This window comes from Dromaius novaehollandiae, chromosome 8 (assembly GCF_036370855.1).
Source record: "Dromaius novaehollandiae isolate bDroNov1 chromosome 8, bDroNov1.hap1, whole genome shotgun sequence".
NCBI classification, from domain to species: domain Eukaryota; kingdom Metazoa; phylum Chordata; class Aves; order Casuariiformes; family Dromaiidae; genus Dromaius; species Dromaius novaehollandiae.
This window is the reverse complement of record NC_088105.1, coordinates 25,744,757-25,757,754: the sequence shown is the minus strand read 5'-3', so window position 1 is coordinate 25,757,754 and position 12,998 is coordinate 25,744,757. Positions and strand designations below refer to the sequence as shown.

The 12,998-nt window shown below is 42.5% G+C and overlaps 1 protein-coding gene across 1 annotated transcript; it reads right to left on the bottom strand.

Annotated features, from left to right (window-relative positions):
- Window positions 1-201: 201 nt before the first annotated feature.
- On the bottom strand, window positions 202-10,183 carry LPAR3 (lysophosphatidic acid receptor 3). Its single transcript, XM_026116537.2, has 2 exons — window positions 9,448-10,183; window positions 202-551 (listed from the first exon to the last, which is right to left on the bottom strand). Exons 1-2 carry the CDS (start codon window positions 10,181-10,183, stop codon window positions 202-204), a joined length of 1,086 nt encoding a protein of 361 aa, XP_025972322.1.
- Window positions 10,184-12,998: the final 2,815 nt, after the last annotated feature.

Sequence of the window (12,998 nt, the reverse complement as noted above, 5' to 3'; positions counted from 1 at the left end):
AAAGACAGCAGCACAGAAAGTTTTCTTCCATACAATGTGCTTTCCCACCAGGCAATTATTTATAAGAACTTTTGTTAACACTGGAGTTTGGGCTCTGGGAACAAAGTGGATACATTGTTTACTAGCTTTGCCAGTCAATCTCCTCCTACAAAACTTCTCCCTTCCCCCATCTTTTCCCAGCCAGGTCAGTCCTTGAACAGCTCAGGAGTTTCCTTTGTCGCCAAGATCTCCTTTTCCACAGACAGTCCCCTGAATAATGCCGTCTTCAATGTACTGCCCCGTGGTATCTGTGCTCCTGCAGAGCACTGTCGAGGGAATCCGCGACGAGCGTCTGTCCTGACTCTTGTCCTCAGAAGAGCAGCAAATCATCCTTCTCATGGTGCCCCACATCTCGTCATCTTTGTACGAATAAATTATTGGATTCATGACAGAGTTCAGCAAGGCCAGAAGAAGAAACCACCTTTTAACATGCTGAATCCCACAGTGGGTGCAATTCAGACCATCAAGGAGTAAAACAACCAGGCCAGGAGTCCAGCAGACAACAAAGGCACCTAAAAAAGAAAGAGGAAAAAAAGACTTCAAACTGCAGGGGGATTTTTTTGTTTGTTTGTCTGCAAGGAATATTGGGTTCATCAAGAATCTATGGAAAATCATAAAAGCAGGAGAGGACAAAATACTAATCACAGTAGCCAAGTTAAATCTATTAGCAGCTTCTCTGACCACGTAGCAGGCCAGCTTTCAGGAATTCATGGGGAGCGAGAATCCAGCTGCAAGCAGCCATCAGCTCACATGGAAGTGGGGAAAGGTCATCACAACAGTGATCTGACCACTGATAAACAAACAAGAACAGAACTAGTGTGTTGAAAGTAGAAAATTCCTCTCCTTCACCTCTCTTGTATGCTGGAGGGGAAGATAACTGCTGGCCCATCTTCACCACTGCCACAGTACGAACCAAAGAAAGGACAAGTCTTCCGTCACACTACAGCTGACTCTGCAAAGCCATGGGCATACTGCCAAGTTCATAAAATGAGAGTTACATAACTTAAATATGCCCTGGTTGAAAATAGCACAGCTAATGCAGGACGCACGCTGTTATCAGCAGCCCAGCCACTGCCTGGCTCTCCAGCCCTGCCTCCACAGCGTGCTCTCGGGCCAGCTCTCCTGGGCACTTGAGACCCAGCAAGTTGGGCCGCCAGCGTCAGGAAAGGGTCACCTGGCTCCGGCAGCAGACAGGGAAAGGGCACGTCACTACGGAGGAGAAAACACGGGAAATGCCTCCAAATCTGAGATTTTGAAAGGGCGTTCAGGACACAGAAATTAAGATGTAAGAGAAAAGAGAAAGAAACAAATAGATGAGTTAGTGAAGATGAACTGAAAGAGCTAGCAGTCAGGAAAAAAATACAACAAAGCAGAATAAAAAGCAAACGAGGCAAAAGGACAAGGATGTATGAGAGTAGTGATGGGGGAACAGGAAAGGTCTGCGAAAGAGGCATTCCCACATGACAAAGCAAGAAACCAAAGGAGAAGACCAGGAGCAGCAGGGCTCTCCTTGCATTTCAGCTGCAAAGCAGGAACTACGCAGCCCCTGAGAGGAAGAAGTGACACACATGGTGATAGCAAAAGGTAACAGAGGCAACATGTCCCACCACCTGCCTCAAAAAAAAAAAACAAAAAAACAAAAAAACAACAAAAAATACCACAACACTGGGGGCAGAAGTGACATTAGACAGCATGAAGACAGCACAAAGAAAGCACAGAAGTCACAGTTCAGAAGAAAAAAGATTAGTCTTGTTTGCATCTTTACATGCACATCCTCATCAAAAGGCAAGGGTGCGGGCAAGCCTGGCGGGGAAGGGGAATGTCCCGACTGAAGGCAGCCCTCGGCCACGAGCTTGGGAGGGGCCCCTGCCCAGCCCCATCTGCCCTTCGGCCTCCCCACGGCACTGCCAGACTGTCATTCTTCGCCTTTGAGCCTAAGGAAAAAGTAGCCATATGCATGATAATACTAACTTAGCACAAGCCACAATTGCTGTCTGACATACAGAAATAGAAAATTACAACTCTGCACAATAGTCATGTTGTGAATGACATACCGAGGAAATTCCAATCATTTATAAAGGCACAGTTTCCCTTTTTCAGGCTTAAAAGATAATCAAACAAATAGGGATGTTAGCAGCTACATAATGAAAGAGTTCTCCTGAGGGTCTTGGTATCCCTTCAACAATTTTGATAGGGAAAGCAAGTTCTGCTCGTTTTCATAACACCACTGATCTTCCAATATCTGATCCGTATAAACATATATTAGAGGCATAGCCTGGGTAAAGTCAGGAACCAGGCAAGGCAGGAGCCAGGACCACAGCAGCACCTCACACATCTTCATCAGCTGTGCTGTGCATGCCCTGGTTTCATTTCTCTTTTTCAAGGACTTTAATGCAAATGGTGACTGCTCAGGCCATCTGATGAGCAGGCCATAGCAGTATATAAAAATGAGTTCAAGTGACACAGTGAGCATTACAATTGCTGGGGGGGGGGGAGGAAGGGGGGAGTATCCAAGGCAAAGTACCATAGATCTCACTGCAAAACAATACTGAGTTATCCATCTGTTATAAAAACAGCTTCACAAGGAGGCCAAATAAAGTTCAACCAATAGACTGACAGTCTTCCAGGAAACATTGTACAGAATGGAAATGTAGGAGGCCATCTTCTTCAGAGGTTACATTTTCTACTCTGCTGTACCAAGATTTTTGTGACAGTAAGTACCAATTTCATGGTGTTAGTTATGTCAATGGTTAGCATCAGTAACAATCCTCCCATAACCCACTGGCACCAGGAGCTGCAAGCTGCTACCACAACTGGAGCTCAAGACATCCATTTTCTCTGGGCAGTCTCTATACTACACACTGGTTTGGCTACAACATGCTGAACAAGCAGTTGTGACACCAACTCTCTCTTACAGTCTACAACGGAGAAAACACGGTACAGATTCATTGCACCAGGATTCAACAGCAAATCCCATCCACTTGAACAGGCACGAGAACAAGGCCAACTACACAACAAGGCTATGTCTACCTGAACGTCACACTAAGCATTCAAAGTGCTCTCGCTAGGCATCAAGGGTCACTGGCAAAGTAGCCAACACGCCAGCTCCTTGCAAAAATTAATATGGGAGACCAACCCTTCCTAGAATAAGCACAGAAAGCATTTTAACCACTTGTATTTCTTTTACCCTACAACAAGACATGTAGAGTGCTTTCGTGGAAGTCAACAGGAGAAGAAAAAGCCCCAAAACTGCATTTAACAAAAACCAGACAAACAACTCCTACAAAGAAAACCCCGATCTCACAAACTTTGTGCAGGACTGGTCTGTGAGCTCCCAGGATGTATTGTGATAGCCTTATCTGCTTGTGCAGGCAAAACTGTAAAAGGTTTCAACAGCAAAAGTAGGGGGAGATAAGTGACATCTGCAGACATCTCTGGTATCCACGGAAGTGCGCACAAACCTGTAACTTCGCCTTCAGGGAGGCTGCATCTGCCCACAGCTAAAGACAATCACAGCTGTACATCTGCTGGCAGTTCAAAGGCTGCACAGTGCTGTTACTTTAACTCCATCAAAAATATATTTAATTGCACATGGATACAACGCAAGTGATTCACACCCTACTCTTAACATGGCACAGATGAAAGAAGCACGTCTCAAACTTGCTGCCTTTCTAGGATTTTACTATTTTTACCACAGAATTTCCAGAGGGAATCATAGTTAAACAAATATAAATCTTTGCCTTGGCCCTTCAGTGATTTTCTTGTTTGCAGGCTTTCTACCCTGTGGGAGCTCCTCTCCCTGACAAAGTGCCACATTTCAGAAGAACTTCATTTTTAAAGGAATTCAAGTGACCTGATATAGCTTGCTTGGCTGCAGCATGAACCAGAGAACAGCTCTGGTCTTGCACACCACATTACAGGAGATCAGGAATCACAATGCTTCAAGGTCAGTTTGAGTATTTTCCACTAAATCTAAACATGAATTTTCTTGTAGATTAAATCATTTCTGCTTGAAAATGAATTCCGGTGTATCTGGAAGCAGTACTGATGCTTTGACAGCATCACACCATAAAACCCTCCACATAATCAAACTCTCTCTCAGGATGTCAATACTGAGAAAAGACAAAAAAAAAAAAAAAAAAAAAAAAAAAAAAAAAAAAAAAAGAAAGTGTGGTAGCTTCCCGTTGCCTTTACCACATGTGCGCCTGAATTAAAATAGCAAGTTACCAATTAAGCTATAAATTCACAAAAACTGAAAATCATCTGCCTCAAAGCTGCTATTTCAGCAGGAATCTAACTGCCAAGTTCAGATGAGCTACCACATGCACTCCACCTGAAATCACATACTTGCATACCTGCCAACCAGGCTTCTTCATAGTTAGTTATATGCTTAGCTAGGACTATGCTACAAGATAAATCCAAGAGAGTTTGAGTCCCTTTTGCTAGGCTTCCCATCTTCTCGTTTCAACCAGATGAATTCCTACAAGTTAGCATGCCAGAAGGAAAAGTCGTGTCAGCTGTTACTCTCCTGTGACGGATCTTCTTAGGGGTTATGGTAGAAAGAGGGAGAAGAGGTGTCAGTTATAGTTACTACCTCTCTCCTCTTGTAGGTTTTACCTCTTGCAAAGGCCCCCAGAGGTCCATCACACAGGTCTTTGCAGGTCCTTCAAAACACCTTTATTCCCCCCTTAAAGAGGGTTTTTCTTGCAAGCCTGTCTGTGGCCATCATCTGCTGCACAGCCCTTCCCGCTCCCATCAACCCATGCCAACAAGCTTCCACCATGCTGGTTTCTTCTCCAGCGAGGGAAAAGGTGGAAAATATGCCTGGTACAGTCAAACAGAAACCCCACTTCCTCCAGCTCTAACGGAAGGATCGCAGGAGAACTCCACCCTGAGAGGACAGCAATGTCTCACTGGAGGGACAGACAGCCACGGGCCAAGCCAAGACAGGAGGCAGGAGGTAGAAGCAGAAGGGAACAGCATGCCAACAGCACACAACTGCAAGCCAGCTTCCTTCTGCACACCAGAGGCACCAGCAGAGTTTTGTTCTAAACCTCCTATGATACCAATACCAGCACGTTTCATGAAAACTCTGGTTCTCAGATGCTTCATCCAGCAACAGAGCTTCTTGGAATCACTTTTAGTTAAGACCATATCAGGCACTTGTTCCAAAGCATCTTCAGAGGTTTAAAAACAAACCATTAAAAACAACTGTGTTGGGCTAAAAAACCCCTTAAAACTCACATGCTGCATGGGTATAGGCTGTTTCATCAGTGGATGTAGAGACAATCTTAAAAGTATCAGCTGGGTCACTTAGCAACTCCTTTGGTAATTAAAAAGCTGGAAAATATGGCTATAAATCAAGTTTTAATACTTTTTGCATAATGTGTTTGAACAGCTTGGCTAGGAATACACATTTCAAACTGTTCTAAGAAATAAATTCTCATTCCTAGAAATAAACATTTATAAGAAGTGTGTTCAAGTCAAAATTTGGAGAACTGGTACGAAGGAACGTGCTAAGATGCAATTCCTCTGACATGAGTTTAGGGTAGGTCTTGCACCCCGTGACACAGGAAGAAACTCGCCTTCTGTGGAAGCAGGATCTGTTTTAGCTTTGTTTCTGCCTGGCAAAGTCAGTATAAAAAATTATGATCTCTAAAGTAATACTCAGGCTTCCTAAGTAAATTTGCCTGGCCCAGCACACATCATCATCAAATGCTTTGCTTGAATTACACTTTAAAATGGTGGCTAAAAAGGCACGTTCTGCAAGTAAGAAAAAGCTAACACTGATCTTTAAATTAATTCATACTCCCAACACTTTAAGAACAGCCCCTCTCCCCAGTAAAAGAAACAAGAATTTGAAAGGAAGAACATAAAGGTAGAAGCAGGGTTTATTTGTGTATGTGTGCGTGTGTATGTGGGTGGGTGTTTGTTTTGTGTTCTTTTGTAATGTCTAAGAAAAAGTAGGAATGGATGCATCCTGCTCCAAGAAACAAGTGTAAATAATTATTCTTGGAAGGATTTGTTCTGGTCCTTGGACTTAATCCTACAGATGCTCATAATACATCACACTCTCCCTGTTTATACAGACTCAATGATACAGTCATTAACAGATTTACAGCCTCTTGGTACATCTGGATGCAGTGGATCACTGTTCTCTGCTGACTGAGCCGAGGGTAAGTGAGGTGACTTGCACAGATCACCTACAAATCGAATGCCCATCTCCTGAGCTCCCATCCTCTAAAACATCTTCCTTCCTAATAACTCTGAAGCACAGATCACATCTGGAGAAATTCGGAATTTTATTGCAGGGATTTTCTCCTTCCAAATGGATGGGTTTCACGCTCCATGGCACGAGAGCTTCAGGGGAAGCAAAAGATTGAATCTGGTCCTGCAAATCAAGGAAGGCAGAGGAACCAGCACTGCACTGTCTCTATGTGCTGTACAAGCAGGGCAGCTGGGGAGGGACTTGGAGGGGCAAGGCTCTAGCAGTGAGTGGACAAGCTGCTTCAGGAGGTACAGCGGCATAAACGAGAACCTCACAACTTGCTTGAACCTTCAGTTCACTTTCCTTTCCAAGGTCAGGCACTGCAAGGTTTAACCGATCATGAGCTTCTCAGGCATTTTAAGTATCTTTTGGTAGAAGCTGCTGTACACTATAGCACTTTTACTTTGCCTTTTTGCAAGGATCACATAGTGATTGTCCAAACAAAAAAAAACACAAGAAAAAAAACTTACCAACCAGAGCCAGTGTGAGCACAGCTCGCTAAGAGGAGGGCTGGTGTTTCACAGAAAATTGAAGCCTCCCTTGGGCTTTCAGTAAATGACTCTGAATGAGGAAAGATGCCTTACTAAGGAGCTGGATTTTTTTTAAACTGCAGACTCCAAACTCATCCAGAGAACAATTTGGATTGTTCTTTACTCAGAAATTTACAGGGAGTTAGAGGAAAATCTTTGTCTGATATAGTCAGACTTTTAAACCTAAACTATTAAGTCTGCACTTCTTTTCAACTCTAACTCTGTTTTAGAAGTTAAATGAGGTCTGATTTCTGGTTAAAGATTAAACAAACATAAATATGTGCCAAAGACCACATGGATCAGACTGACTGAAAAAAAATCATTCATTAAAAGAAAAAAATTTAAACTTTCCTTTTCCATTTGTCTTAAAGGCTTCTTGTCCACCCATCTACCCTCAAAAAGGGAGCAGGTTGTATTTGCAACTTGCAGTCATGCCACTCTCTACCAGCCAAAGAAAAGATGGCAAAGCAGCCAGCTGCTTGCAGCACAGTGCACAGCAAAAAAGCTTAGTGCTCCTCTCTCCTGCTGGACAAGAAAAAACAGTTCAAGATAGTCTGGAGCTTCACTGAGACATTAATACAGTCCCCTCCCCATCACCTCTAAAATTAGTGATTTATTCATTGTAGACCTGAATTTTTTTTTAAAAAACAATAATGACTTTTTTTAAAAAAAATAATGTTATTCAGCTGAATAAGTAAAGAAATAAACTTTCTTCATACAGATTAAAAAGCAGCCCTGAGCCTGAACTAAAGCTTTGGCTCGTGTTCGGTAGCGTTATCATCTGTGCGTGACAGTTGGGACTGAAAGCTTTGTCACCATGCCATTTATAGCACAGGACTATCTCAGAGGGACATTTTTTTCCCTTTCTCCCAGACCTCAAACAAACAGTTAGCGTATCTTTGCGAAGGCAAGAGCATGCGTGCAACGCACTGCTGCCGTTATAATCACTTCGTTATTAACATAAATTAGCAAGGGATTCTATAAGGAGGGTCAGAAGTGCTGCACCCCAGAGATGACTCTGAAGTCCCAGACCTATCACTGGAAGGCCAGTGCTAACTAGGTTTAATTCCACTTAAGCCTAAATCACCATATTTACAAACATTACCGTGCCTCCTGCTTGTGGGAGGGTGAGAAACCCCAGAGACCATGGGGTGGGATAAAAAAAGATACTCGACTGTGCAAACAACACGCATAGACTCTGCAAGAAGAAAATGCTCTCAGTCTCAACTTCTTGCCCTGGCAACTACTGCCTCCAAAAAAATATAACAGTTTTCTCCCAGAGTTCTTCCTTCTCTTAATAACTCCCAGAAGTACCACATTAAATACCAGTGGAAAGAAAGGATGGCTATAAAGGCAAGTATTAGTTATGGCACAGAGAAATCTCCACCACCTGCTAAAGCACAATGGTCGGGGCAATAGGATCTCAGTGTTTTGAAAAATCCATTGCAAAACCAAGGTATGAAACTTTCAGTCCCAGGAACACCTTCATTCTCGTCCCTGGAGGAGTCCGGTTACATGAGACACGGATCAGATCTCCACGCTGTAGGACCTACAGCCACCTCCCACATGCACACACGCACCCTTCCCAAGAACATCAGCTCTCATAAGCCGGCCCACGCATCACTGGAGCAATTCTCATCTCAGAATGGGAAAGTCATATTCACAGTTTGAAAGTCCAAAAGGGCTTTTCCACCATCTGAACCCTGCTTTGCAATTGTCCCAGAGCTCCACTCAGTTACACCTGCAGCCAGGTGAACTAACCATGTTTCAGTGAAGCCTGTCTTCCAGGAAACATCTTGTTCAGTTTCAAATCCTCCTGGGGAAGAATTCACCATTACGTTTTTTTCCCTCCAGTGATCATCATCCACTCTGTGCACCCTACCTTTAAGTTGAAGTTTCTCCTGTTTTAATGTCTAGTTTATCTTACATTAATAAGCAGCCAAATCGCGACTAGCTGATAAAGTGATCTGAGTTGCTCAAGTATCAAGAGTGTATCTAGGATGGTATGTAGGTCAGGTCTCATTTTATCATCTGAGAGCATTTTGCACTGTGCAGTCTTCGTAAAATGAAGGTAAATTCTCCCTTTGCAAAGCAAATCTCTGTCAGGACAGAGTCACAGATCCACCAGGCCACCTCTGCTTTCCCCAGAAGAAGCATGTTGGTAGGGGAAGAAGTTAGTACATACAGAAACAGCCAAGAAGAGAAAGTGGAGTAGAACCTATCCATGGAGAGCCACAGGACCCAGGGCCTTGTGCAGATATTAAAGAACGTTAGTTTGAGTATGTCCTGCTAAGCAGTTATGAGCCTTTACAAGCCTTTTTCCTCCAAATACATTCTGTAATTCTTTCCCCTCCCACAAAATACAGATAATTTGTGTTTTGTAATAAGCATCCTACGACCAAGCAGTCTGAGCATTACTGAATGGAGACACCTTTCTTCTAAATGTCTACTAGTCCTTTACTTTGTATTTCTTTTGGGCATAACACTAGCTACATCAGACAGAAAGCTAAACAACTCCAGCACTATGAAGTTTGGGGTTGTCTGGTTGGGGTTTTTTTAAGCATTGATTGGCACTGCCAGCCTTGCACAGCATGGTTCGTAGTCTCTTACCTAAGAGAGTCATGACTGTCTTCATGAGCTTCACTGGGGTCCTCCTACGGCTAATGGATCCACTAGTGTGCGACGACAAGACATTTGTTTTCCTCTGGACGTACATGTAGATTCTTATGTAAACCACCACCATAATGAAGAAAACTACAAGGTTTAAGACACTCCAGAACACCAAGTAGCTTCTGCTGTAAATAGGGGCCAGGGATGAGCAGGCTGTAATGTCACAGAGGCAGTTCCAACCCAGGGTAGGAACAGCACCCATAAAAATAGCAATGGCCCAAATTGATACAATTAAAAAGGTGACTCTCTTCTTCGTGAGATTACTGTGGATCTTCATCCGCATTATTGACATGTGCCGCTCAACAGCTATGACGAGGAGATTCACCAGGGAAGCTGTCAGGCTGGTATCCAGAAGACCCTGACGCAAAAACCAGCGGTTAACGGTTAATGTCTTAGACACTGGGCCAGTGTTGAACATCAAGAAGACATAGGCAATTCCAGCAAAAAAGTCTGCAGCAGCTAAATTGGCCAGGAGATAGTAAAAAGGAAAATGAAACCTCTTGTTTTTGACCACAGCTGCTATGACCAATGAGTTTGAAACGAAAATGAAGAGGCAGAAAAATGTCCCAAAACACAGAACAACAATAAGTTTTGGCCCTGTCCACTCATCTACCGTGTCAGTGTTTGTCTTGTTATAGAAAAAGTCCATGCGTCTATCATAGTAGCATTCGTTCATCCTGGATTAAAGCCCCTGCATCCTAGGAAGGGGCAAAGGGTAGGGGGAAGAAGGGGTCGGGGGGAAGAAAGAGAGAGAAGGATTAAAATTAACTAATGGTCCTTGCTTGAATCACTACACCTAACATCTTTTTTTGGGAGGTGGGGAGGAAGGGGAGGGTCATGAGAAGGGATATATTTGGAGGCCTCAAGGAAAAATTCCTATTGTACAGGGTTAACGCAGAAGGAAATATCCTGTCTACGTAAGGACTGCAACACGCAATGCCTTGATGACCTTGGAATCGTCAGAAGATTTACCCGCTCACAGACCCCCACACCCTTTGCACCAGCAGTTGTATTGTACAGGCAACAAAGCTGGAATTAAGAGGTTAAGGGTGACTTTCTGGAGGTCACAGGGAAAGTCTGAATAACAGCCAGGCCCTTCTTACTCTGAAATCCCATGTTTGAGCCACAGCTCCATTATTTTTTCCATTTCCCCATGTATCCAGTCAAGACAGTGAGGCATAAATCACAACTCTTCCATTTTACTGACTAAGCAATTTTTTTTTTCAGTAATAGGCTCTTTTTTTTAGTACTATATTAACGAATGTAATAATGCATGTATGTATAATACCCAAGGCACACGCATTCTAAACACATGCCTGTTATTTACTGCTACAGAATCAAGTGTGTTAAAAAGGGAAAAATATATTCTACATATTTGACTACACTAAAGCCACAGATTATTTTATTGGGCTGTCAACCCTGAGCCCTGTGAGCAACACACACAAAAATTATCTTCAAAAACCAAAATGCAGTTCCCTACTAACCACAGTATAAAGAAAGTCCCAGCAACAGCAGTAGTGTGGGGTATTTTTCTTACACCCACTCAGCACTATTTTGGACAGATGGCTATTAAACATGATGGAAAGGAAGCCTGTTTTCCCAATTACATCACACTTTAACTTCCCTGGTAAGATCAGTGTCAGCTGCCCTGGCAATTTTACTGTGTTTATTAGGAACCGAAAGAAGTTCAAACTAATTTACACTGGCAGCTCTGACAGTAATTACTTGTGGTAACCAGACACTGTGCAGGGTCTCACAGCCTGGTAGTAAGTTTGTGTCTGATCATAACTAACCTCTGAATTCTCTGTCAGTATTTGAATAAATGTGTTTTAACATCAGGCTCTCACAGCTGTGAATAACATCATTAATAGTTACTGTAAAATTATAGCAAAACCTAGGAACCCAACTTTGGCATGAGATCTTCATCACCTTAGATACTATGCAGAATAGCAAGCTTGTGGCTACCTTGGAGGACAGACAGGGGGAAGCATCTGCATATGATGCTACTGGAGAGGCAGCAATGCTAATAAAAACTTCTGTAAACCTCCTTGTAAGTCTCACTGTGCTACGAGTGTCAGAGCAGTAGACTAAGTGAGGCAGAAAAAAGATATGGAAAAAAGAACTGGAAAAATGGTCACAAGCTTAAAATTATAGCAAGGCATAAGCTTTTCACCTCTGCAGCTAAAACTGATCTCAGAAGATGATCAGATTTGTTTAGGTAATAATAGGCTAACAGTTAGCTCTAGTTTCTCCAAAGATTGGGAAGCAAACTAAGCACATTCCCAGCAGGCTGGCTAACAATCCACATTTATTTTCTTAAAACTCAGAAAGAATCTTTAATAAAAAAGATTCCTTTTATATTAATGTTTTAAAAATATTCTACTGTGTATTTCTTTCATGCAATATTTATATTATCTGATTTTAATTATTTTGCATTATTCCATGATTAGTATTTTCAGTGAACTGAAAAAGAAAAAAAATCCTTGAATACTTTGTTTTTCCTGAACTAGTTCCTTGCTGTTTCTCGGTTTCTGCCCTACATCTAGTAGTCAACGTGAAGGCCAGCCACTTGGCATTGCTGTCTATTTTCTTACCCTCAAGATTCAAGGCAACTACTTATTTTTAAAAGAATACCTTTTTTTAAAGCATCAAATTTGAGTACATAGTCGGAAGGAAGAACAATTACTTAAGGATAAGAAGAGGAAGGAAACAAGTAAATCATCCCTTGCACTGAAATATTACAGACTATCCCTTCATCTAAAAATAAAAAACCCAAGCAACTCAGGTCCATGGCAAGGAGTCAACTAGAGTTTGATGCCTACCTCTCCCCATTCAGAGCAATATAGTAGAGTTGGGCAGTCCGTAAATTCCCTATTCTCACCTAGGGAGTACTCAAAAGAATAAGACGCTGTTAGATCTGAGTGACTAGAAGTCCCTAAGAAGCTGCAGACAACCGTTACTCATCGACAGGCAAGCGCTGGGAACCCTGCCCAGGCAAAATGGCTCTGATCTTACCGCCTGGATGGGTAAAGACTTGCTGAGCTTGACAGGAAACTTTTACAGAACAACCCAAATGCCTGCATATAGAAGCAACACTTTGGGCACGAATAGCAGAAAATTCTGAAAATTACAGGGCAGGTTTTCTGAACATGCTGCATGTTACTACATAATCATCTCAAGAAATGAATCTCTCTTACTTGTTCTAACAAGAGAGTCAGATAAGATGCAAAAAGTATCTGCAGATCTATCTGAAAACAAGCTTTAAAAAGTCCAAAATAACTAGGAACCTCTTCTAAATATTTCTGCTTGCTGAGATACCCTCCTCATATGAAATAATACACCCAAAAAAGTCACACATCAGTAAATCTCCACCAAAACTATCACAGTACAAACACTCACTGTCATACAGCAGAGCTCAGAAAAACAATGCTCAAGAGTGGACTTTGAATGAGATGTCTTGAGATGCTGAGATAAGGCGGGAGGGAGTAGAA